Raw genomic sequence first — 25,347 nt, 5'->3', positions numbered from 1 at the left:
GGGACTATCAATCAAAACTAAAAAGATATAATCTGTTGCTTACGTCTTTCAGATTAAATCACCCTAAACTCATTTGATAAGTTTTCCCTCAACATAATTTCTTGATTTTAGGCTACAACAAGTTAACTCCATTAATCGTATACACTGTCTACATTTCGAATCCATTGGCTATTCAATAGTCATATTGCGAGTAAGCTGTGACCTTCTATGTGTTAGAGTGATAGAAGTTGGGGATATCTAGGACCGTTTGGTTTCATTTTCGCCATAAAAAAGGAGAGAATACAACAAAAAAATGCAAAGAAAACATGTCAATTATTACACCGAGACTATAATATGCGATGGAATTGACAGGTATTAAAACCTGATTTATCTTTTGATGACATTTATCAACTTGAATACGAAACAAGGAAGTTAGACATCAATGACCCTTCAAGAGCATCGTCAAGTGCAATTGGATTTATTAAGCAAAGGAATAAATTGGTTGATGGTACCGAACGAACGTATTACTCGTTAGTCAGTTTCACTTCAGTTCCATGCTTTATTCTAGCATACGCCATGAAGCTATGACCGTGGGTAGATACGATTATAAATATCACATTGAACCTAGTAGTATATATGTAGTATAATTCATTGGTATATATATATATATATATATATATATATATATATATATATATATATATATATATATATATATATATATATATATATATATATAGTGTTGTACTTCTATTTCCTCGTATAACTCTGTTGAAATATTTCATTTCATTACAATGATTTTGGTAAAGAAGAATGGTACATATTAACTCATCCACTTTGCAATAAACCTTGAGATCTCGATCACAATTTATCACGTCAATGTAAACTATAAAATGAAGCTAGTATGTACTTCAATATCTAACAGTGCATACTTAGGGACAAAGTGCAACCACTGAAGTACACATATGCATTGAAATAAAGTAGTGATAAAACAGACACAGGTATGCCTGTTTTTCTACAACACGTTGTTAAATAGTCAAATACCTTCAAAGTTCTTCCATTGTACACATTACTAACCTGTACTAGAAACTTCTTTTAGCTGTATTTGAAGTGTAAAGGAAAGAATCTTTAGAGCTACGTCTAATGTGAATGACATGCGTGTCATGTTGTCTTCTCTTTTAAGATTTTGTAAAATATGCAGTAAAAAGGATTTTGCTCGAGAAGTTTATCTACATTGTCATCAATCTGCATTGCTGTTTCAACGATTTGATTGTACTAAAGTTTTATGACTGTAAAGATTGTGAAAATCACATGTTAACTATAAATGAAATAATTCCTTTTCTCTTACGGCTCAGTGAGCTATTGATTCCAGCTATTAAATTATTTAAATATTAAGTAACAAACTTATCATGCAATTCAACATATAAAAACGAGTATTATTAACTTCTATGTATGTATTCGACGTGGACTGAGTTGCCTTTCAATGATGCTTACAGTGGTTATTAAACACTTGAATGCTACACAAAAAGCAAATCATTACTTTCATAGCTGCTAATTATTGTCGAAGAATTCAATTTCAGTTATGACTGTTCATTTCTTCCTATTTTTAAATATTTGAAAATATTCGTCAGCTAAGTGAAACAGAAATCACCACGGCTAATTTACGATGTATTCAAAGACGTGTAGCAGTCTGATTCTCTGCATGTTAGAACTTGTTCTTCCTACAGAATGAGAAATAAAGTAGATATACAGTTAGTTGCCAGTTTGGTAAGCATATGTTGACATTTCAGTAAGTATTGCATTTTCAGAGAACCATGACTTAAAGTGCTTAAATACATGAATTGACTTACCACTTTAACGTTTTCAAAGAGCGTTGACACCTTTTCAAGAATTGTTTGGAAGTTTGGTCGGCAATCTATTGTTGTGTTCCAACACAATAACATTATGCTATACCTTCGGTAAAAATTAGATCAATAAAATCAGAGATAAATCATTCATGGACGTTTCTTTCTTCAATAAGTGATCACTAACTTCATATGCAATGTCTTTCTTTGATATTATAGCTAGCTAAGTGATTGTAAAAAAAAAAAATCAACGTAAGAGAAGGGACATACCTTAACTACTCCCTGCTATACTATTATCATGGCATAGTAAACGGTGGTATACAAACTTCGAGCCCTTTCGCTGGTATTAGTAAAGAAATATATATATTACAGTGGAAAGACAGATTTAAACTAGAATACTCACAAGGCACCTGGGCAGCATATTGGCTGAGCAAGGAGAATGGTCTGTCTAATCTTTTCTTCTAACTGTTGTTTACTGAGTCCCGGATAAGGTACTTCTCCTTAATGTGTAAATGTAATATGTTGCAATTAGGAAAAACGTGTTTGTTTATTAAAAAATAACAAGTGTTGTAGCGTATTGACAAATATAAACGGTTATAGTCATTTTTGAAAAGCAGGATTGAAGCAATTGCATCATTACCTAAAGAAAACACTTCCCACAAGAACGTGCCGTAGTTCCAGACATCGCTGTCAACAGAGTATTGTTTCAAAAATACAGCCTCTGGTGACATCCACATGATTGGTGGGTATTCCTGTATATTGAATGGCACAACTACAGAGTTTGCAATGTAAATCAATTACCCCTACAGATGTGTCAAGGAATTACGTACTTAAGCATAACCAACTACAAGAAAAGAACATTTAATTCTGCTTAGGCTTAACCTCTTACCTGTAAGGTATTATTAGTATTGTATAGTCTGGAAGGTCTGCAGGAAGTGGGTAGAAATCTACCGTTAGGGGGTTGACGAAACGATAGCATAGCGGGGCACCTGAAACGATTTCCTACGGGAGCAGGTCACTTCGCCCAACAACCATTTCGCCCAACTGCCATTTCGCCCAACCTTACCATTTAGCCCAACCAGCCTGGTCATTTCGCCCAACCAGCCTGGTCATTTCGCCCAACCTTGATTAAATATGATACTTTAGTAAGGAAACGTTCGGGAATTGTTAACGTTACGGAATACGAACCGAATATTAAGGAAACTTGAGGATGGACTAGTGTTTTAGGGGTTAGGTTTGATAGGAAACGTTCGGGAATTGTTAGTCGGTAGGATAGTCAGTGTTTTAGGGGTTAGGTTTGATAGGTTTCTATGGAGACCGATTCCCCTTTGTTTGTATAACATTAAATTAACACTATGTAGAACTAGATAAACACCTAACTGCTGTGAACAATACCCTTGATTAATGCCTGGCGGACTTGATAAACGCTTGACCGAAGTCGTCAAGCAGAACAATAGCTGTGGATCAATAAACCAAATTGAACTAGTGAAATAGAAAGAGTGATATTATTCCACGCCGATTCCCCTTTGTTTATGTAATAAAATAACTTCCATTGTATGCGTAGTTAAGTAGTGTAATCCTCCCATTATACCCGAAATAATTGCTTAGACTCCGATCGATATCGAGCGGACCTCACTTTATATTCCTACCACGAAGTAACATAACCCAAAATAAATCAAATTGAGCTAGTGAAATAGAAAAAGTAATATTATTATCACTGAATATTAGTAAATAAAAGGTTGGGCGAAATGACCAACAAGGTTGGGCGAAATGACCATGCTGGTTGGGCGAAATGACCAGGCTGGTTGGGCGAAATGGCCATGCTGGTTGGGCGAAATGACCAGGCTGGTTGGGCGAAATGACCAGGCTGGTTGGGCGAAATGGCAGTTGGGCGAAATGGTTGTTGGGCGAAGTGACTAGAAAGCCTTCCTACATACTGGTCGTCTTTGAGTGAAGCAAAATCCTGTTTGATAGCGCTCATGTAGGATTTCATGATGGGGTTGTAATTGGTCACAAAAGGAATTCGTGTTTTAGGATTTTTGGACCTGTATTTTAATAAATATTCCCTGCCTAATTAATTAATATGATATTAGTACATGGAAATGATTACAGAGGAAATTTACTTTGTCCAACTTCTCCATGACAATGTACATAGCCATGTTCTCGGGGCAAATATCATAGAGTTTGCAATGTCCATGCTCAGTTAGAAGAACCTTTCTCGTTGACAGAACAGGATGACAAAACTGCATGTAAGAAGCAAAAAGAATAATTTATCAGGCGATATTATATTAGTATGGTTAATATTATCACAGGATTCGATGCAAGAATGGTTTAATGAGAGTTAAATACAGTAAAGTATATCAGCTATGCCAATCTCATGAGCCAAGTCATTTACAAATTCGATCTACTTGATAATAAAACATTAAAGATGATTTCATTTACCTTCTGAGAAGATAGGAAAACCATGGCAGAAGCAACCTCGCGTGAAAAATACAGCAATACCTCAACTTGACTTTTCATATTTACTGCAAGTTTTTTTTTATTATTCGTCAACACACGAGACTTCCTGGCTTCTTGGTATTGAGACATCAACATATCACGCATCGTTCCATTAGATATGTAATTATAGTATACAGATGGGACTGTAAAAAAGTAAATAAATTAGATAAAGGGAGATGAAAACGATTGTGAAATGTAAGCACTCTGAACAGGAAGTATGTAGATATCTTAGTGCTTACACTTGAAACTTTCAATCCGTACAACCGTTGATCATTAAAAAGTACTTAAAGGTCTCCCTAACTAGTACTTGGAGCCACGCCTCTCATGTCAATTTGAAAGAACTTATCGATGACGTAGCCTACCACGTGCTAGACTTTTCCATCAAGTTATTCATTTAAGTTTTAATTTCAACTTAAACTCCATCGACATAAATAATGGCTCTGTTTGCGAGTTGCGGAAAAGTGTGAATAAATTTCACAATTTATACTGAGTAGAGAAAGTTAATGTATCAAATCATTACTTAAATCTTTATAACAGTATGAATATCTTTCGTACGTACCATTTTCCACCGACACTAAGAGACGATCCACTAAAAGGCGATGTCTTCTCAACTTCTTTAAGCTCAATGCTAGTTCCCGGAATTTGTTTGCATCTGCAAGGGTACTTCCTTCTGCAACAGAACGTCAATTGATATTTGTGTGTATATTTTCGGCAACAAATATCTGCAAATGCAGTATGATTCATTTCTCAAAATGTATTGATTAAGTTACTTACTAGAGAGTGTTTTAACAAAGACTTCTCTTTTTTCGTCATCTCCAAATGTGCCAGTCCAGTATTCAAATTTCTTTCCTTCTTTTATACAGGTCTGTAAAGCGATGGTTGATCCAAGATCGTTCTCGTCGTTGGTTACTTGAATAATATCGGGTTGAACATTCAACTCTGCAACTGAATGGTTTGATCTTCATATCGTTATCAGTTTTTCAATTACAAGCGTTAAAACTATTCTCATGTTTTACAGTAATATATAAGCAGACTATCATACATGCAGCGTTTCTGACGATTGTATATGTCTGAATAGTCGATCAATGTCTCTCAAGTAAATTATTCATACATATTTGTTTTTATATATTCCCCGCGCCTGTATATGAAACAAATTAAATAATATATATATATGCTTTCATCGTCATTATTCACAAATTCGTGTCATTCTCGTGTGTATATTTTCTGACTCCTGCTGTTTTTACTCCTTCCTTCTGATGAGAAGCGGACATGGATATTTACATTGAGTAAAGCATATTTACATTAAACAAAGCAAAACAAAACCCATCATATTAAAATATTAATAGAATTACATACACTTACCACCGTCTGATGCGACTGTGTCAATAAATCTGATTTCCCTATTGAGTGAAATGATTATATAGAGGATGTATCACTGCACTTCCAGACTTATGATATTAAATTGTTCGATTGGATATTTCTTTAATAAATCATAGTGCACCACATTTGAAATCTACATATTAACATCAACTATCAAAAGTGGTCAAGTTGAAGCTATGTTTGTATTCCAAAGAAACTCAGAAGGATTTTCAAGAACTATCCCTCTTTCTTAAAAAAAAACAACCTCAACTTAATATTGTTACTATATATTGTAATACTTACAGTCCAACATTTCTGCCACGTCTTGATATGTTCTTGATATCTATGATTAAAAGTATTTGACTGTTAAACTGTATTATAGTTAACATATAACTGGCTGTGTACTTGAAAAGATTGTATTCTGCGTGGTACTAAAAAATGGAAGAACAAATTGAAAATTTATAAAATCATTTGAGTCTGTCGCTTCCTTTTTTAAAGCAAAATCATAAAAACTAGGAAAAAGTACTTTGAAATAAAATGATCTACTTACAGTATTTGTAGATGAAGAAAGCTGCTACTAGCATACTTAATATAGGGATAAAAACTCCAATGACTTTCATAGACTGAATGTTTCCTGAAACTGGATAACAGAGGTAAGCTTACATAACCAAAAATACGACCTATGTCTAAATTCAGATCAAATTGGAAAGTTAATCACGTCACTATTATAAGTAATTATTTGGACTTAGCAAAGCGTAAGACGTTTATCAGTTCAATGTGGTTATCTTGCAGAAATGTTAATGTTGCAATACTGTTATCAAGTGGAACTGTAACTTTGCAATCTTAAATGCTTTGTTTAGAATTCTCATATTTTGCAATTTGTGAAGTAATTCAACAATATTTTAATTGCTTAGTCTTCAATTTTGTATCAGAACTACATAGATAAGAACAATTCTTACCCGAGGTTGACATTTGGTAGTTGTAAGTTACACTTGCAGGTTTAATATGAGAACCGTTTACTTGACATTTCACTGTGGTTGCGTTTCCATACTGGTTGAAGCTGAATGTAGATGTTACACTGTGATCATTCGTTTCACTGAATAGTTCCTCACTTTCTCTCTGTTCATTTACAAACCAAGTTAAGGTTATAGGCGCCAAAACGTTATCTGCTTTGCATATCAGTGATGATATTTCTTCGTCCAACTCATTGCGTACATTATTCTCAATGGACAAAGATGGATAAGCTTGGTATAAAAAATAAATTAAAAAAAAAAAACGTTTTAGATGACATACGTTCATCTTTGAAGACAAGAAGTAAAATGCAACTATGGATAACCCTAAAATTAGAATAATTATGAAAACATTCAAATATTATTCATCATTACAGCATATTGAATACATGGATTTGTAATACTGTTTCTGGGTTTCATCACTTCATAATCACATTGACAAGCTCATAAGCTAAAACATGACAGTAAACAGTTTAGAGATGATTTTTCGGTTAAAGAGAAAACATTGATCAGTTGACTGTAAATGACGTATTCAAAACCCATTGGAACGGAATAAATAAGTATAGTACTAGCAAAATAGAATCTTACTGGTTATCTTCAGGGTGTATGCCTTTACCAAGTCTTTGTCACTGAGACATTCATATGCATCGTTGAATTGATCGAGTGAGATATTCCTTAACTGAATCGATGATAACACGGGATCGCACGTGTTTTGAAGTATCGTTGCTTCTTCATGAAGTTTGTTCCCACCAGCGTAAATATATTTTCCATTTCTCGACCATGTGACTGAATTAGTTGATATGTTCACAGGACAAACAAGACAAACATCATCTCCAGTTTCTGCATCGCATGAAAAATTCTGCTCGGAAACATTACCGGTTTTGAAACATAATACCGGACTAGTCGCTGAGACGTTACCTATTAAGCAAAAAAAAAAACGATTTGTTTTTGGAAGAGGTGCCATTTAAATGAAATTTATTTCACTTATTTCAAATACATAGAAGTATATAATATAGCTAGTGAACACATACCTTTATATACATGACACACAAGGAGAATTAGAAGCATAGCCACATACTCCATGCTGTAATGCTGCTGTAGCGATGTTTGTCTTCCTCAGTTGTTCTGCCAATGACTAAATGACATGACAGTGAATCAATGACATGCTTCCTTTAACCGAATCAAAAATGAAAGTAACGAGTCTGCATTATACTTGTCAATAATGTAGAATATTAACTGGTCTATAAATTAGTTGGTCGGTTTATAATCAACCTGACTAGACTTTATTTGTCATAATAGTGTTTCTCATTTCTTTCATAATCAAGTAAAACTTTCGTATCGATTATGCACATCTTTTCCTTCTAAATTTAATATTCCGCTGTTTTATGATTTTTGGATACTATAGTGGAATGATGACATGACGTCATAACGTGGTATAGCATTCCGAAACTACATCGCGGCTCTATTATCTCTCAACATGAATTATCTAAGCAAAAACGTATACGTAAATGTGGACAAATGTGGACATATCACTCGTATCTTGAGACTTGAATCAAGAGGACTAATATAGGAAACAGTATAAAATGTGTTAAAGCATTTTGTCTTTTGCTGCCAAAAGTCGAAAACATATGGAAACTTGTTCTCCGTTTGTAGCATTAAACAATGCACACTACGTAAACCAGCAGCTACTATTCCATACCATACCATTTGATACACTAGGTGCACTTTTATCTTTTATTTTCAAACCTCGGTCCGAAAGTAAACGTATTGTGATTGATGTATTTAGAGATTCTGGACAACAACTGTTTAAATTTACAACCGGGCGCTAGCGAAATCAAACACTTTACTTTCCTTTACTTACAGATCGTCGATTAGTACCAGATAAAAAATGCGACAGCGTTTCCACATGATTGTGCAGTAAAGAATAATCTAAAGGTGTGTTCCCTCTTTAAAAGCTATGAATGGTTAACCTTAAGTTTGAAAGTTAGTCGGTTGTTTTGTTTTATTGTCAACCGATTATTCTTTAAACAGAGCGAAAAGGGAAAAATATCTTATTGAATTGGGAAAACAGAAAAGGTACGTGATCATCACAGCTCGTGTAATTTTGATATGTAGGCAACACATTAATCCTATCATTGCCAAACAACAAACAAACCTTTGAACACCACTCCCAAAAGATCTAGATTTAATATTCAATGATGATCATATGTTCAGAATGACCACAAATAGAGTCGAACGACCTTTGTAACCACTACATTGGTAAATATAAGTGGCGATAGTACTTATAGTCGATGTAAGTATTATCATAACCTAACGCATAACTTCTCTATACGTGTCACAATATCACGGCTGGTGTTTATAGGTAAGCAGCAGTCTCGAATAATATCTTTTTGTTTTCATCGTTATACACGTCATATTTCGTTAGACTTGATATAATGATATTAATCGATTGGGTTCATATGACTCAAATTTCGAAAAAAAAACTGGTTATTCTGGTTTCCTAAAATGAAATAACTTAAGGTATGAGTTGCATTTACCGATTGTCATCATGTGACCGTCAACGATACAAAATGGTCGACGACTTATTGTAGGCCTATGTATATGCTGTACTTTGTTATAACGCCATTCAATGCAATCTACAAGAAAACTGCAGTTCTGTTTCCCTTCAATATCAATGGCGTTATAACAACTTAATTGAGAGTATTTGGAAGTCTTAATTAAACAAGAATTAAAAAGAATTAAATAAGAACGAATGAATTAAAACTTGCTGTTTTTGCGGTCGATCGTGTTTATAATACCTGGGATGTACCCCTGGAGGATATGGTGCACAAGTTAAACGTTGAAATTGCTTTATGGAAGTATGTCTACTAGGCAGTTGACAGAGACGTACAGTGAACTGGTGAAACGGTGCATTTCACATCCTAAATAGTCTACACAAGAAACAGTCAATACTCTCATATTCAATCTACCACCGAGCGCCAAAAAATCCAACCAAGCCAATGCAGTATACATTATGTCTATGGATATGTCTCATAACAAGTATGTATGTATATATATATATATATATATATATATATATATATATATATAAATATACATATACTTTTGTAGTGAATATTAAAACATTTCATGAGATGTTTGTATCAAACTATTTTGTTACCATCAAATTCTTCATAACTAATTACCGAAAAAACTGAAAAATAAGACAAACATGTGTATCTTGTAGCGATATATTACGGGCGATGCTATATATTTTTCTATTTCAGTCTCATACTGACAGCAATCGATGAAAGAAGCAAGGATGGAAATAACAACAATTATTTTGTCTCTAAAGGTTTCGATGATACTAGGTTTAGGTGAGATTTAATGAACATTGTTCAACTAAGTTATGTGTAAAGGTGAGTTGGCCTGGTCTTTCGATCCTAGCAGGATCTTCTTCAGAGGCTAAACTTAGTTATGTATTATAATTCCATATATACATATTTCGTTAGCAAAGGAAAAAGTTGTTTTAATAATGCATAAAGCATTAATCCAATCAAAATCATTTATTAATAAAAAATAAAGCAGAACTACAATACTTTGTACATGAGTGATTGTGAATTATATTGCATTTAACAGAAGAAAGCCACACCCATATAGTTTTTTCTCACTTAATTTGACATACAAGATTCTTGTTCGTAAGAGAGTGGATCCATATGACAAGTATAATGTACATCCAATTTGCGTGTCATCCTGAAAGAAAGGTGTTCAGACTGAGCTATGTCAATCTCATATCAACTTTGACCACAAAAAAAGCGAGAGTTTTGTTGTACCCACATAGTATGGACTATACATATGAGGTCTCAACATTATTCAAGCTTAACTTGGTGTCGTGTTTACAAATTTTTCAGACCTATGTTGACTGCAAAAGAACTTTGAACTTCAATTGTAATAGGGTTCTTGTACCCACCAAACACTAAGTATCAGTATCTGAATTACCTAGTATGTAAGATTATTAAGCTTTGTTGACCGGAAACAACATTTGACCTCAGAGATTTGATCTACATACCATTCATGAGTTCATCCAAGGTTTAATAATTGAGGTGTTGTGTTTACAGGGTTTTCTGGCTTTAATCCATCTTAACCTCAAATGACTTTGACCTCCATCAATGTCAAAATGTGGTTGTCTCCTTAATCTGTTGTGTTTGGCGATGCAGAGTTGGGTTGAGTTCCATTCTCCAGTCGTTGCACCAGTTGTGTATTCGGTTGATGAAGCGTTGTTGGTATTCTTCTGCTCTGAGTGTCTGGTTGTGGCTGGCCCATTTTATCAGCATATTGCAAAATTTTGATGCAGGCGTTGTCTGGTTGAGGGTGTCTCCGATGTACAGGATGCATTGGATGGGGCAGATGATGCTTCCCTGGGCGTACCGGTGGTGATTTTTAGTAGTGATTAGATTGATGAACCAATTTTGCAGTTAATGATTCGATGATACAGGAATCTGGCAATCCATCTTGTTAAGTTCGCCGGGAAGTGATATTTTTTGGTTTTGAGTAGTAGGCCTTCGTGCCACATTCAATCAAAGGTTTTTTTCTGTATCGAAGAAGGCTGCTATTGTATGATGACATTGGATTTAGGCGTCGACATGTCTTCCAAATCCAATGATATAAGAACTATCATGTTATAACAGCTATTTGCAAACTATGTTTTTTTTTTATCAGCTCATGGCCTACATTGCAATGAGAAGGAGTATGCCACATTCGGCCAAGATGTCGTTATTGATTGTCAGCTAAGATTTGTCAGTAATGTATACTGGTACAGTGAGAAAACATCGTTTGACAGTCCCCTTGTAAAAATTGAAAACAAGCAGAAAGTAATCCTAGAAGCCGGAGAAGGAAACTATGATATTTCGGAGACAGGAGCTTTGTTGATCAAAGACGTAGTGAAAGAGCGCTGTGGATTATACAAGGTCGTCATTGTTAACAAAGATGCAACATTCGAAGAAGCTTTTGTTCGCTTAGAACTTTCAAGTAAGCGTTTTTTGCCTGAATGAAAGTACACACACACACATATATATATATATACATATATATATATATATATATATATATATATATATATATGTATATATATATATATATATATATATATATATATCTAAATCTAAATATGTAAATATATAAATTGCATCTTGTCTTATGACGATCGAATGAACACGTACAATGGCAAATATTAAAATATTCAATTGTGGATTGTCAACTCATTTTACATCAACAATTTGTATTCCATATCCAGTTACTTTAACGCCAGTTTAGTTAAGAGGAGAGAATTTTTGCCTGCAGGGAAGTTTGCATACATAATAAAAGTTACCTTCAAGAAAAAAATATTTGCTGTACATTTTCAAATTATGTCACATTTTCAATGATTTGTATAGAACGAAAAAACTCATTTATGGTTTCTCGACAGTTGAAACAATCTTTGGTTCTCTTGGTTAATAAATGAAACACTCAATTACCAAGATGATTTGTTTTGTGCCAAAATTGCAGAGTCATCGAAAGGAAAATACAAAAAGAGAAAATGTTCTTTGGGTACACATCAGTTAAGCGAGCCAAATAGTCGGCAAATTGTAGGCAGGTATATTAACATTTCCTTTCATAGTTGTAGGTAATATGTTGCTTATCAAACATTTTGCGAAAACGTTCATTGTTATGATGGTATGATTATTTTGCTACACGATGGTAACAAACAACATTCTAAAAAGTAAAGGATGTTGTTTAAAATTGATTCATAAAGAGGTTTTTAAGTTACTATTTGTTATTTTTCGTCGCAGATAAGCCTAGTCAAGAATGTCTGGTGGTTTCCCTCTGTGATTCCTGCTACTGTAAATCTGACGCAAAGACCAACCACAATGTTTCCTGCAGTGTCCTTGGTGCTCGTCCTCAAGTAAACGTCAGCTTAATCACTGAAAACGAATACCTCTACAATGTTACCACCAGGCATAATACAGATACGGATACGTTTGATACTATTGCTTACATGGAGGTTTCGATCGATACTTGTGGTTCAAAACTGTCAGTGAGATGCACTGTCGTTGGAAGTAACATATTTGGGATCAAGGACAGCTCTATGGATCTTAATTCAGGTAAACGTTTGTATACAACTTTTTTGTATATTAACCAGAACGCCAATAAGCTTAGTGATTCCTTGCACAGTTTTATATGCCTGTACACACATGATCTTCTATAGTTTTGTGCTTCATTCACTTCAAATACTGAATAAGGTATACTCATGGTGTCAACTGATATATATATATATATATATATATATATATATATATATATATATATATATATATATATATATATATATACATACATATATATATATATATATATATATATATATATATATATATATATATATATATATATATATATATATATATATATATATATAATTGACAAATAAGGAGTAAGTTTAAGAAAATATATTGGAATTTTCGGTCTCCCTGGGACCTTCGTCAGCAATACTTGGCAGTCGAATGAAAAGTACAAAATGTAACACAATGAAAGTATGACGCTAGATAAGTGTACGTTGCATTGATGGAATTAAAACCAAATAAACCATGACTATACAGGTAGCGGATTAAGGAGCAAAGAACGGATTACATATGCTTGTAGAACTAATAGTTAAGGGGTGCCAAGTCTTTGTTGTCTGGTATTTACACTTTAATAGTTTTCACCCGCATAATCTCAAGAGTTCTATTGTTTACAGCCAATGCCTTAGACTTAAACGCATTTGCTCCAACCCATGTGATTTTAGACACCAGGTATCCATTTTAACAGGTTATTTCTTGAACGTCGGATACCCCCTTCACTTAATTAGACAGTTTATTTCCAGGGCCGACAAGTTGAGCCGTGAGGACTTATTAAAATACAAGTCTAAAAGTCCCAACACAAGCATTCCGCTCGTTACCAGTTACAACCCGCCCATCAAATCCTTCATTCGCTCCATCAAACAGGAATTTGCTGTATTCCAAGACGATCAGTCTGTAGGAGAATCGTTTTAGTTATAAATTTCTACTCACTTCTCCAGACTCCCCCCACTCATCAGTTTCCACCTCCGCAGGCAATTTACCGGTTTAGAACCTCTGGACATACAATCAGCGTCCATGGCCTAGTTGGTTATATATCTGCATACAAAGCGGAGGCCCGGGTTCGAATCCCGGTGGAGGTGGAAGTTTTTTTCACTGTTCTTGATTTTCCAACTGATTACGATTTTCATTTATATATATATATATATATATATATATATATATATATATATATATATATATATATATATATATATATATATATATATATGTTGATACTAGATGAGACTAGTGGAACACCAGTAGTTGTAACTCGGAGTTTCACGCGTTATAGCGATCTTCAGACAACAAGATAAGATGATATGATACACCTCGTATTACGCTTCCACCCGAAGGTGCTTCAGCAGACTAAGGAAATCCTTAGTCGGAAATTATTGAGGTTCCAAGTTTTTGTGCGTGGAAGGACACCGGCGAAACTCGCCTTCTCTTTTCGAATAGTGCCCTGAAGTAACGAGGCAGGGGTGTGTAGTCCTGCTCCCGGGACCGCAATTTAACGTCCCCTCCGAAGGACGTGAGTACCGCTTTCCACGTGTAGCCACTTTCCTACCACGAGAAAGGAGCGGGGTGAAAATTGGTGTCAGTGTCGACACCGAGGTTTGAACCAGGGACCTCAGGTACTGCAGACGTGTACTCTCCCGTTCTGCCACCTCACCGCTCTCCAGACAACAAGTTATGCTCCATGAATATATAGGATCCTCGTCGGGATTGCCGGGGATTATGCGGTTGTTGGTGTATTGTTCTGCCGGTGTATTCTCTTTTGCGTCCGTTCTGTTGGTGGGTTTGTAAGACTTTCTTCGGTGTTCGGCTGTTGGTGTATTCTCTTTTGCGTCCGTTCTGTTGTTGGTTTTTTTTGCCTTCCTTCGGTGCTCGCTTCTTAGTTGTGTGTGGTTCTCTTGACGGTGTTTGGTGGTTGGACTGGAGTTGTTTATGTAGAACTTGTTTTCGTGGCGACACTTCGATGTGAGCTCTGGGCGTTTGTTCAGGAGGGTCCGTTTGTCAGCGTTGATAATGATGAGTATATATATATATATATATATATATATATATATATATATATATAATATTATATATTTTTATAAATATATTTTTTAAATATTACTTCCTTGTATAGCACCATGCATCCAAACTACCGACACACTCACTGACGCCACAACGAAAGATGAAGAAATATTTGATTTTAGATTAGTAATTGTTGTAGTCTTCGTGGTGACAGCGGTAGTGATATGTATGGACGTTATCGTCTGTGTAACTGTATGTAAAAAAGGTAAGGAATTGTTCCATATTATGATATTTATTACCATTTATATAATTTTAGATATATATTAATTATTTATAATGTGAATTCCTAAGTAGTTCGTAAATTGTACATGCACAGCAATGCGTCTATAGTAATGTTACGACAAAAACAAGGAAAACAATAATCATAACAAAACGTCTGTGTAATTCATAGTTGTGTGCTAACAAGTACACTAAGAACCTTCATATTTGTGGCAGATACAAAAGCGTTGTCAAGGTTGATTTGAATACAACAGGTATATATGTTAACATTAATACTCAACATCCATATGAAGTTCCTTCTCTGAAATATCTTTATGTGCATATTTTAACTGTAATATCATTATCTTTCACGGAATGCAGCAGTATATATTGGTACGTAGCTACGTAAATCTTTCATTCACCGCTCGACATGTATAATAGTGCTACTGTAACAAAATAATCTGAACAACCCTTCAATAAAGTGTACACAATCATATATACTTGTCGCCTTTGAGTATGCAGCTGTGATCATAAAATAAATCGTACTTCGTTGGTGTAATTTACAAAGGTTGCTCGCCAGTCACTGCAACGGTCTACTGAGCACCCCTTGAGAGACGGTCTTCCCAGGCTGCCAGGTGGCAAGCTTTATCTGCCAAATTTGCTGAGAAATAATTGCAAATGACAAAATAGGGTATAGTACTGAACTAAAATATGGAGAATGACTCCAGACAGCTACTTTCTATGTAAGTCGACCCTCTCAAGCAGTTGATAAAATTATCTCCGGATACCCTTCAAACTGGGATATCAGAAGAAATCCTGACCTCAACAGCGAATGCCAAAAAGTGTCGTATCCGAGCATCAAGTAGCACAAAACCTGAAACAATTGTTACCATGGCTGAGCTAGGGCAAATATGGACTTACCTTTTGGGGCCTTTTTACATTGCTGCCCCGTCCTTGCTACGCCACATGCCCCAACCCTAGAACCCACCAAACCCGGCTCAATTTCGACTGTTATAACTCTGTCCTTGTACCTCAGTAATTGCTTTGCACTGCTCTTCCGTTATTAGAAAAATCGAAGTGTGGTTCCCACCTTTTGCCTATCGTGTGTGTGTGTTTACTTCCATAGGATGATTATAGGTGGTTAAATCAGTTCTCGTACTTTATCAATAAAGGACTTGGAACCGAGATATCACCGTGACTAGTAATTTTTATTTCAATCGGTTTTCGGAAATGGAGAGCAGATCAATATTTCAGCAGTCAGACAATGAAATCATCTTCTTAGATTTGCCGCTGTGAATTTAACAGTTATATATATATATATATATATATATATATATATATATATATATATATATATATATATATATATATATATATATATATATGTTACATAGTGTAAATTTCATTTGTCTTAAGTTTGGATTATATATGTCATATATTTGTACCCCGCTTATTAAATAGCTAGTTGAACGTTCTTTAAGATTGAGTGAATTGAAATATCATTACTGATTATCATCTTTTGCACATAGGCATTACGGGGCTCAACGATATTAATACTTTCTGAATTGGAATTTCAAATTACAAAATTTTAAACGTAAATTGGAAACATTTTTCTTTTTAAGGAAGGAATGACAACTCCAAAAAGGAACATCAGGATAGTAACATTGAATTGGTATGTACAATATCAATATAGTGTTTAATATCAATATAGTGTTTAATATCAATATAGTGTTTAATATCAATATAGTGTGTAATAACAATATAGTGTATAATATCAATATAGTGTGTAATATCAATATAGAGTGCAATATCAATAATTGTCCAATATCAATATAGTGTGTTACATATATATATTGTGCAATTTCAGTATAGTGTGTAATATCAATATAGTGTGTAATAAGAATATAGTGTGCAATAACAATATTGTGTGCAATATCAATATAGTGTGCAATATCAATATAGTACTAAATGTTGATACTATGATATTTGATATTTTCAACAAACATTCCTTGTGCTTTAATAATATTGCTTTATTAAAATGTTAAAATTATACTATACGCAAAACCTTCTTAGATCTTTGGGAGTATCAACGTGAAGGCTGTATTTACCGACATTGGTAATAGCGTTTCGTTGAATGGGACTTTGTATTGCTAAATATTGAAGTACACGAATTGCTATTTTTCATTCAACAGGTCAATTTGTAATCAATAACATTCAACCATTCAATCTATTATCTAACTTTTAACTGTCATGTTTTAATCGTCTACAGAATACAACAGAACCTCTCCTTACACCTTCATCGCATTTATCAGAAGGTAATGATGTAGTGCATAAATTAGTCTTGATGATTGTATTCCCTTTAAGGAAATGTTACAAAAATCGAGTATAAGTATGTAAATTATGTTACATGACGAATTCAAATCCTGTTTTCAAAAACGATAAAATTTCTAATCAAAATTATCAATTTGTTGTAACCAATGTTTAACAAATTTGTAAAAGTTATTCTTTTCGCCAGAATGTTGATGAAAATTAAGACTAAACCTATCGAATGTTCTTTTGTGACTCTTCTTGTTTCAAGGAGAAATGGAAAAGTTGATAAAACATCTTCAAGATCGATATCAATCGATGAGCTACATAAAACCACTGCCATGGGGAGAGAAGGTCCTCATCGATGAACTCTACACTGACACTGTTTGCAATGTTACTTATCCGAATAGACCCACAGAAACCAAGACCAGCACATCATTGCTCGATCCAAAGGTCTCTCAAGAAATAAAGAGGGCGTTGTTTATTGCAGACATTGGGCATGGGAAGACAACACTTCGTCAGTATCTAGCGTGTCAGTGGTCAAAAAGGAAACCAAATAAACAGGAGAAAGAATTGCTTTTTATCCTGCCACTGACAGGAATCGACATTAATACCGGTATTGGAGAACAATTACAAAAAACTTTGCCAGCAGATATGAATATCTCACATGAACAACTGTGTGACATTTTACTGAAAGGAAAATGCCATCTACTGCTGGATGGATTAGACGAAATAAGTCAACAAGAAAAGACAAGCAGTACGCATGTTGTCTCACCTGGTGATATTTCATTAAAACGTTTATTGAACGAATCCATGTTGAATCAATACCCACATTTGAGGTTATGGGTTACATCACGTAAGATAGATCAGTCAAAGTGCATTATCAGAAAACCATACGTTGAAGTGGAGATTTTAGGATTCAATGTAGACGGAATAAAAACATATGTCCATAAAACATTGGATTATTACAAAAGACTGAAGCCATGTGAGAAAAGAATAATTTATAAAGATGGTTTAATTGATTCATCAGACGTTCCACAAAATAAAGAAACAAATGATGAGAAAGATTCAAAAATAATAGAGAAAACAATTTCTACCTTAGACCAAAATGACTTAGTGCAAATCTTTAAAGACACACCGTTGTATATTGTTATGTTTATTCATATCATAATGTCGAAGCTACTCAAAATCAATGGGCCAATTAATGAGCTGAACATGAACAAGATGTCTTCATTAGTTAGTTCAATCATTACTTGTCTCGACAGAAGGTTCCTGGAGAAGCAGGGTAACGAAAATATGTCAAGAGAGCTACAACCGTTACGTATGAAACTCGCGAAAGCATCTTTAAATGATGATTTAGATATAAATGAATGGATTAAAAACTTTGATCTTAACGAAGCATGTCTTAAAGCTCATGAATTAGAAATGGCTCAATCAATTGGATATATAAAACCTATCAAAGCGTTGCATAGTGTTGGCGTGTCAAAATCAGACTACAATGTATTCTCTCATGATTATATTCAAGAGATTTTTATTGCGGAATACATTGTTTCGGAGGATTTAGAAACTTTAAGAACGATCTTACGATCTTTAAAAGCCAATGAGACAAAAGAAAATATAAGATGTTTCCGAATCTATCGGTTTATATGCGGCATTTCTACAACTACAAAGAGAGACGAAGCATTGAAGTTCTTATTGGTAAATGGATGCTGGAATACGTTAATAGATTGCATGTTCGAATCGGAAAACTTTGAGGATATTAATGATATGGACTTTAATGCAGAATCTCTCAAACCGTCGACTCTTTTGCAGCAATATACGTCAGATTCGAATATTGAAGTTGTGCGTTTAGATGAGCGATATCATCAGAATGCGTTTAGACTGTTTATGGGATTGTGCTTACGTTCAAATGTAAGTAAAGTTATTATTTATCTACATAATGTATTCAGAAGTCATTGCTACCAACTCACCAAAAGGTTTAATTGATACAAAGCTGGCGGAGGGTAATTTACTCTCAGCGATGTTACCTTGTTTATATTTTAATGTTGTATATCTTTCAATGCATTTGCTTTCATTAATGTTATCATCTCGGCTTTTAGTACCAAATTGATTAACCTCTGAAACTTCACAGGGGCCTATTGGGATCTCGGCAATCTTTGGATACTAACATAACCGTGTATTTATCAGTGATGGTGTAATGCCATAGTATTTAACGTGTTAATTCATCGTATATTCCGAACAATTCCCGCTACTTATCTCTAATATTGTTTTATTTCAAATTACTCACTGCATTAGTAATGCAATGCCAGTTTTATAGATAACATTTTTCACATTAAAAGTGCATAATTATGCGGGTAGGGAGTGGTGTCTTAGACTTGGACCACAGTGACAGTTTTCTACACTTTTACATGCAGTGTGAAGCTTCTGCTAAATGTTCTCCACGTGTATGCTGCGGGCTCAGTGCTCAAAAATGATATAAGTAATTAGTAACCGTGTAGACTTATAAGTGTAACTTTCTTTTTAATGCATAGTTTTATTGAATAGCATTCTTCATTAGTAGTACACGGGCCTTTTCTGTCAAAGACACGTTTCATCCACACAGAAACACACTAGTCTCTAAAATATAAGTAAATGCTTGGACATACAAAGTATTAACTGGGTTGTGGCAGGAAAGTTTGCTGGTTCGGATAACTTCTTCTCTACACACAACAACTGCGCGTTTAAGTAATAACCTGTCCTTCACCATAAGGAAGTTTAAAGTAAAATGTAACGGATAATAATTATACAACCGGATCCCTGCCGGTGAATCGACTAGTACCGGTAATAGACGTGTATTAAGTTAAGCAAAACAGGCCTCCTAAGGACCCAATGCTTATTCATCTAGATATCTAGACAGCTTCTTGTAATCTATCGGTCAAAAGAAAAAAATAATAGCGGACAGTCTAGAAACGCAGATAAAATGGCCCCTGTAATGTGTCTTTTTTCGTCACACTGAAATAGAGGTTCACTTTGATAATAGTGAACAACTCGAAGGTATATCTTTGTATGTTTCTCAATTGCGTATGTGTGGCAGAAAATAAGTCACCATCTATAACGTAACGCTCAGCATGATATCACAGGATATTAACATTCTCAGAGAACTGTTGACATGCATGTACAGTACTTAGGGTGACACGTTATACAATCCAACATGTTTTGTTTCATCGTTCTGAATTGTAATGGTTTTAGTAAAAAAGTGGCGACAATATTATCGAAAAGCATATTAAAACCATTGGATGATAAGCTATAAAATATCGATGAATGACTCTAGGAGTTTTGTTTACAATACTTTTCAGTACGTTATGTTAAGTTCCCTTTCATTCTCCGTCAAATGTATATCTTTCGTCTACATCTGTTACATCAAAGAGATGCTAAATATAGCAATTTGCATACCCAAGCCCGTCTTTTTGGGCGTAATCTTCTTTGGGGCCATTTCCATTACTGCACCACCGTGCCCAGTTCCTCCTTTATACGCCACTGAATACAGCATCATTTGTAGACAAAGTTCTCTGTTACATAATGGTTGATATATTTATCCGTCAGCCAAATGAGAGTCCATCGAAGGTGAGTAAATGTAAAGATGGTCTCACATACTATGTATATATATATATATATATATATATATATATATATATATATATATATATATATATATATATATATATATATATATATACATGTATATGTATAATTGAAAACGTAATAAGTTGGAAAATCCAGAACAGTGAACATCTTCCAGCCTCCACCGGGATTCGAACCCGGGTCTCCCGCTTTATATGCGGACACCCTAACCACAAGGCTATGAGGCTGATTGTATGTTCAGAGGTTCGAAAGCGGTAAGGAAGGTCGTAATTCCACTGTAGGCATTTGCCACCTGTATCGAACAATACGAGTTCTGCTTTGTTGACATATTTGCCTCACTATATATATATATATATATATATATATATATATATATATATATATATATATATATATATATATATATATATATATATATATATATATATATATATATATATATATATATATATATATATATATATATATATATATATATATATATATATATATATATATATATATATATATATATGGGTTCTGCCCAGGGTGGATTGAGTGCCGGCAGGACTATCTAAGCGGAGCGCCACCATCAGTTGGCGCGGAGCGTACAAGAAAATTTTGGGTGTTGGAAACCCCCCAGATGGCCGGAAACGGCCCTTCCCGAGTATTCTGAGCCACATGTAGACAGCTTTGAAATGAGATCTCATGTCTGGAATTTTTCATAATTAATGAAAAAAGTTAGGACAAATATCTGGAGCACCAGAGTACAAACCAGCCGGTGGTGCCTATTAAATAAATCATTCAGGCTGAGATGATAATTTTAGATGGACAGTGAGTGAGAGTCCACTCCCAAATAAAGACGAATCATAATGAATTATGTATGCATACCATACACGCATATCACGATATCAAGGCCCCTTGCTATGGCCATCTTTATGAAAGTTACCCTTGTAATCACATGTTTTAGGCCACTTGGCATGATTAACTCAATGCTAAATATTGTTTCCATATTCTTGTAGAAAACGTAAACTCCGCAAAATACAATTAGTTGTGATTTTGTATGATTGAGTATAAACTCATCGCGAATGCAAAAAACGATTCGGGGATTTCCAGCAGACAAATGTTTTCTTTGCGGGATTACTGAGTCAGTTGAAGGGAATCCCGCACCTTAGTCTCAAACAGATTGTTTCTGTACGTTCGACCCTCCGGCTATGGGGCTGTTTTTTTGGAGCTCCTATCGAAAATAAGTGCCGGTCGGAAAAGTCACTCAGGCAGATTGTGGCGGCCGGTAATTCAGCGTGCTAGTCGGGCCCGACCGGCGCCGACCGGCAGCGGCAGAACCCTGATATATATATATATATATATGTATATATATATATATATACATATATATATATATATATATATATATATATACATATACATATATATATATATATATATATATATATATATATATACATATATATATATATATATCAATTGAAATGATATAAATATGTGGCAACTTTGTGTAACTTCATATTTAATGCACAACGATATTGAATATCATTCTTTATTATTATTGCACGGTGACATTATATATATATATATATATATATACATATATATATATATATATATATATATATATATATATATATATATTTATATATATATATATATATATATATATATATATATATATATATATATATATATATATATATATATATATATATATATATATATATATATATGTAGAGAATAGTTTAACTGACGACTAGTCTTATTTCTTGCAGCTATACTTTGATTCACCTAGATACAGGTTATCGATCAGTGCATATATGATGAAGTTGTGAATAACACACACTTAGAAACACATGTATTACAAACCAATTACACTTATTAATACCATGTCGTGAAAGGAATACGTCAGCTTTACTATATTTAACAACTCTCATGTGAGTTATTCCATTATGAGTTGGTTGAAGCTTTATTAAAATTTGTTTAATTTTGTTTTTGAAGCTACACTTTGACTCAATATCTATCGGTGCAGAGTGCCCATTGAAATTCTTGCTGTCACTGACGTTGCCTTCAGTCGACACCTTCGAATTGCACAATATCTCCCGCGACAATAAAGAAAATAGTCAAACGGTCGTAAAAATTATTGTGTGGGCGATGAGCACAAAAGTCAACAAACGGATCAGGTAATATAAATTATATTTATCATTAGCCTTCCTTCAGGTTTGGTTGTGACAGAAGAATTTATTTACAACAACTAACAGCCAAACACAATGATTTTTTTAAATTAAACTTGTGCCTTACTTAGTGGCTACATAGTATGACTAACTTTAATAGTATTTTGTAATTTGCTAGGTATTCCTAACTTTCAACCAACCGTTTCTTTCTTTGTGCTATTAATTATTGATTTTTGCAGATTTTTGAAAGGCAATGTTCCTGCAAAGATTGACTCCGAATGGATAAGAAAATGCAATATCACAAGTAAGTTTAAAAGTTACTCCTGTGTTTATAACGGTAAGTGGTGTTCAATATTGTGTGTCAACAAGTCCTGATTAACGGATACATTTCCATTTCAACTGGACGACTATGTTTAAGAGGGAATTTAACTGATTTAATCATCAACAAGTTCAATTGCGAGTTAATCATTTCATGTCGAAATTCTTATTTTATTGGTCAATAACATGGGATTTGTTTGTCCGAAAATATCATTAAAAAAAAACGACTACTTTATTAATCACTTTCCATACAGCCACTAGATAAAGATTTTCCATCATGTTTCAGGCTTGTTTATGAAGACCCATATTTACAACTCCATCATTTCTATGATAATTGGCGCGATTCGTTTTCTTACCAGCTGAGTAAGAAGTCTCATTTCAGGAGAATATCAAAGACAAGACTTAATAGCTGTCCATCGGGCACTATTACTTATAAGATTGGTTGTAAATAACTTTCGTTTTTATGTTGCTGTCTTATTATTATCTTTAAAATTAGAATCTAGTTGAAGATTAAACCTACTGAAAGATCATAGTGATCTGGGTGATTTTCTCGATGAAGAATTTAATTTTACACGAGGCACGCTAAATTACAATATTTGCATACAATGTACGTGTATGCGAACAATGCACGCGTCGTTATTCCTCAACCAGCATGTAAACTCATTTCATAATGCATTGGATATGTTACTTATACAATTGAAAGACAATGTTTCGTTTTTTTTCATTTTGTCTTCGATTAAAAGAGTGACTTAGACATCGCATTGGGTGCAAGGTTTATAATATCAGGCCACCATATCTGATGTCATATTTGGAGAATGTATGTAATGTGAATATTTGCCTTTGTATATATATACTGTGGCCAATATGCACATTACCGATGTACGTACATATGTACGGAAGCGCGTTGAGCGTCAAAGTTCATCGGTGGTTTAGACACACCCGTACGACCAATTAGGCTGCTAGAGCAGTTCATACTGTAAACACATAACAGCGTGACGTGTTATTGACATGTAAGATGGAAATATACGTGCAATTTCGTATTGTAAAACAAATATATATGATATGAAACAATGTACAGGTAACATATGATGTATTTCCACCAATCTTTATTAATTATCTAAATGTAGTTACAAGAGTTAGGCCTACTATTATGACTAAAGATGCTACATTTCCGACTTTGAAAGGTAAAAAAGCTAGGGTAATAAGTGATATCAAATGCGAACATGTTGTCGATCGATGTTGTGTTTCAGTTGCATATAATGCTGACGGGAGCCAAAGAGGAAACGACCAAATTTTGGACATCGTAAGCGGGACTTGGATGAAACCTACCATTACAGCTGTTCCTAAAGGGTAAATACGTGGGTAACCTTTTTATATGATATTCTATACCGCACAAAAATCAGAGTAGAATGAGGGATTGATGTCATGAAGGTAAATCTAATACGCACAAAAAGAGTTTTTAGTTTATGTCTACTTCCTTCATTTAAGTAAATGGATATAAGCGTGCGCATTACATATTAGCTCTGTACAACTTATTCAACTGGACTGCAAATATAACTGAATGGTGATTGTCTTTCCTTATCCTTGTCGTAGGTTTGAGGCATCGGTAACATAATTTAAACTAATGACACCATTGCATATGTGATACAAAGTGTTACTTGGAGTTATTGCAATAGGATAATCTTACACGAGATACCTACAATTCTCGCTGTATTAATTTAAAATATTAATTCATGTGATATTGATTGTGACTTCCATATTTTATCATGTCATATGACCATACAATGTTTTGATGCAAACATTGGATAATATTAATAGAAATATATCAGTACTTGATATGATGGTACCTAGGTAACGAACT

The 25,347-nt window shown here is 34.1% G+C and overlaps 2 protein-coding genes across 14 annotated transcripts in view; one reads left to right on the top strand and one right to left on the bottom strand.

Moving 5' to 3' along the window:
• Nucleotides 1–690: 690 nt before the first annotated feature.
• LOC139976836 (fibroblast growth factor receptor 2-like) overlaps nt 691–25,347 on the bottom strand; it is a 139,882-nt gene continuing 115,225 nt past the window's right edge. For 2 of the 8 annotated variants that reach the window (XM_071985657.1, XM_071985660.1), the window contains exons 5-14: nt 5,985–6,024; nt 5,685–5,722; nt 5,097–5,267; nt 4,882–4,992; nt 4,266–4,465; nt 3,947–4,066; nt 2,464–2,575; nt 2,227–2,323; nt 1,830–1,932; nt 693–1,700 (exon numbers count right to left, since the gene is read on the bottom strand). In XM_071985657.1, the coding sequence (XP_071841758.1) occupies nt 1,641–1,700; nt 1,830–1,932; nt 2,227–2,323; nt 2,464–2,575; nt 3,947–4,066; nt 4,266–4,465; nt 4,882–4,992; nt 5,097–5,267; nt 5,685–5,722; nt 5,985–6,024 (1,052 nt within the window). In that variant the 3' untranslated portion in view covers nt 693–1,640. Of the gene's footprint in view, nt 1,701–1,829; nt 1,933–2,226; nt 2,324–2,463; nt 2,576–3,946; nt 4,067–4,265; nt 4,466–4,881; nt 4,993–5,096; nt 5,268–5,684; nt 5,723–5,984; nt 6,025–6,231; nt 6,322–6,640; nt 6,926–7,279; nt 7,610–7,722; nt 7,872–25,347 lie in introns of those variants that run through there. The other 6 variants (XM_071985656.1, XM_071985659.1, XM_071985658.1 and 3 more) reach the window with 5 other exon arrangements.
• LOC139976834 (uncharacterized) overlaps nt 8,953–25,347 on the top strand; it is a 120,452-nt gene continuing 104,057 nt past the window's right edge. For 3 of the 6 annotated variants that reach the window (XM_071985650.1, XM_071985651.1, XM_071985648.1), the window contains exons 1-3: nt 8,953–9,053; nt 9,958–10,047; nt 11,390–11,698. In XM_071985650.1, coding sequence (XP_071841751.1) covers nt 9,978–10,047; nt 11,390–11,698 — 379 coding nt within the window. In that variant the 5' untranslated portion in view covers nt 8,953–9,053; nt 9,958–9,977. Of the gene's footprint in view, nt 9,054–9,957; nt 10,048–11,389; nt 11,699–12,498; nt 12,811–14,932; nt 15,086–16,700; nt 16,751–17,347; nt 17,394–17,656; nt 19,297–22,995; nt 23,473–24,736; nt 24,837–25,347 lie in introns of all 6 variants that reach the window. The other 3 variants (XR_011796292.1, XR_011796291.1, XR_011796290.1) reach the window with 2 other exon arrangements.

This window comes from Apostichopus japonicus, chromosome 12, assembly GCF_037975245.1.
Source record: "Apostichopus japonicus isolate 1M-3 chromosome 12, ASM3797524v1, whole genome shotgun sequence".
Classification (NCBI taxonomy): domain Eukaryota; kingdom Metazoa; phylum Echinodermata; class Holothuroidea; order Aspidochirotida; family Stichopodidae; genus Apostichopus; species Apostichopus japonicus.
Note: the sequence above shows the minus strand (reverse complement) of the source record. Positions and strands in the feature narration are given on the sequence as shown.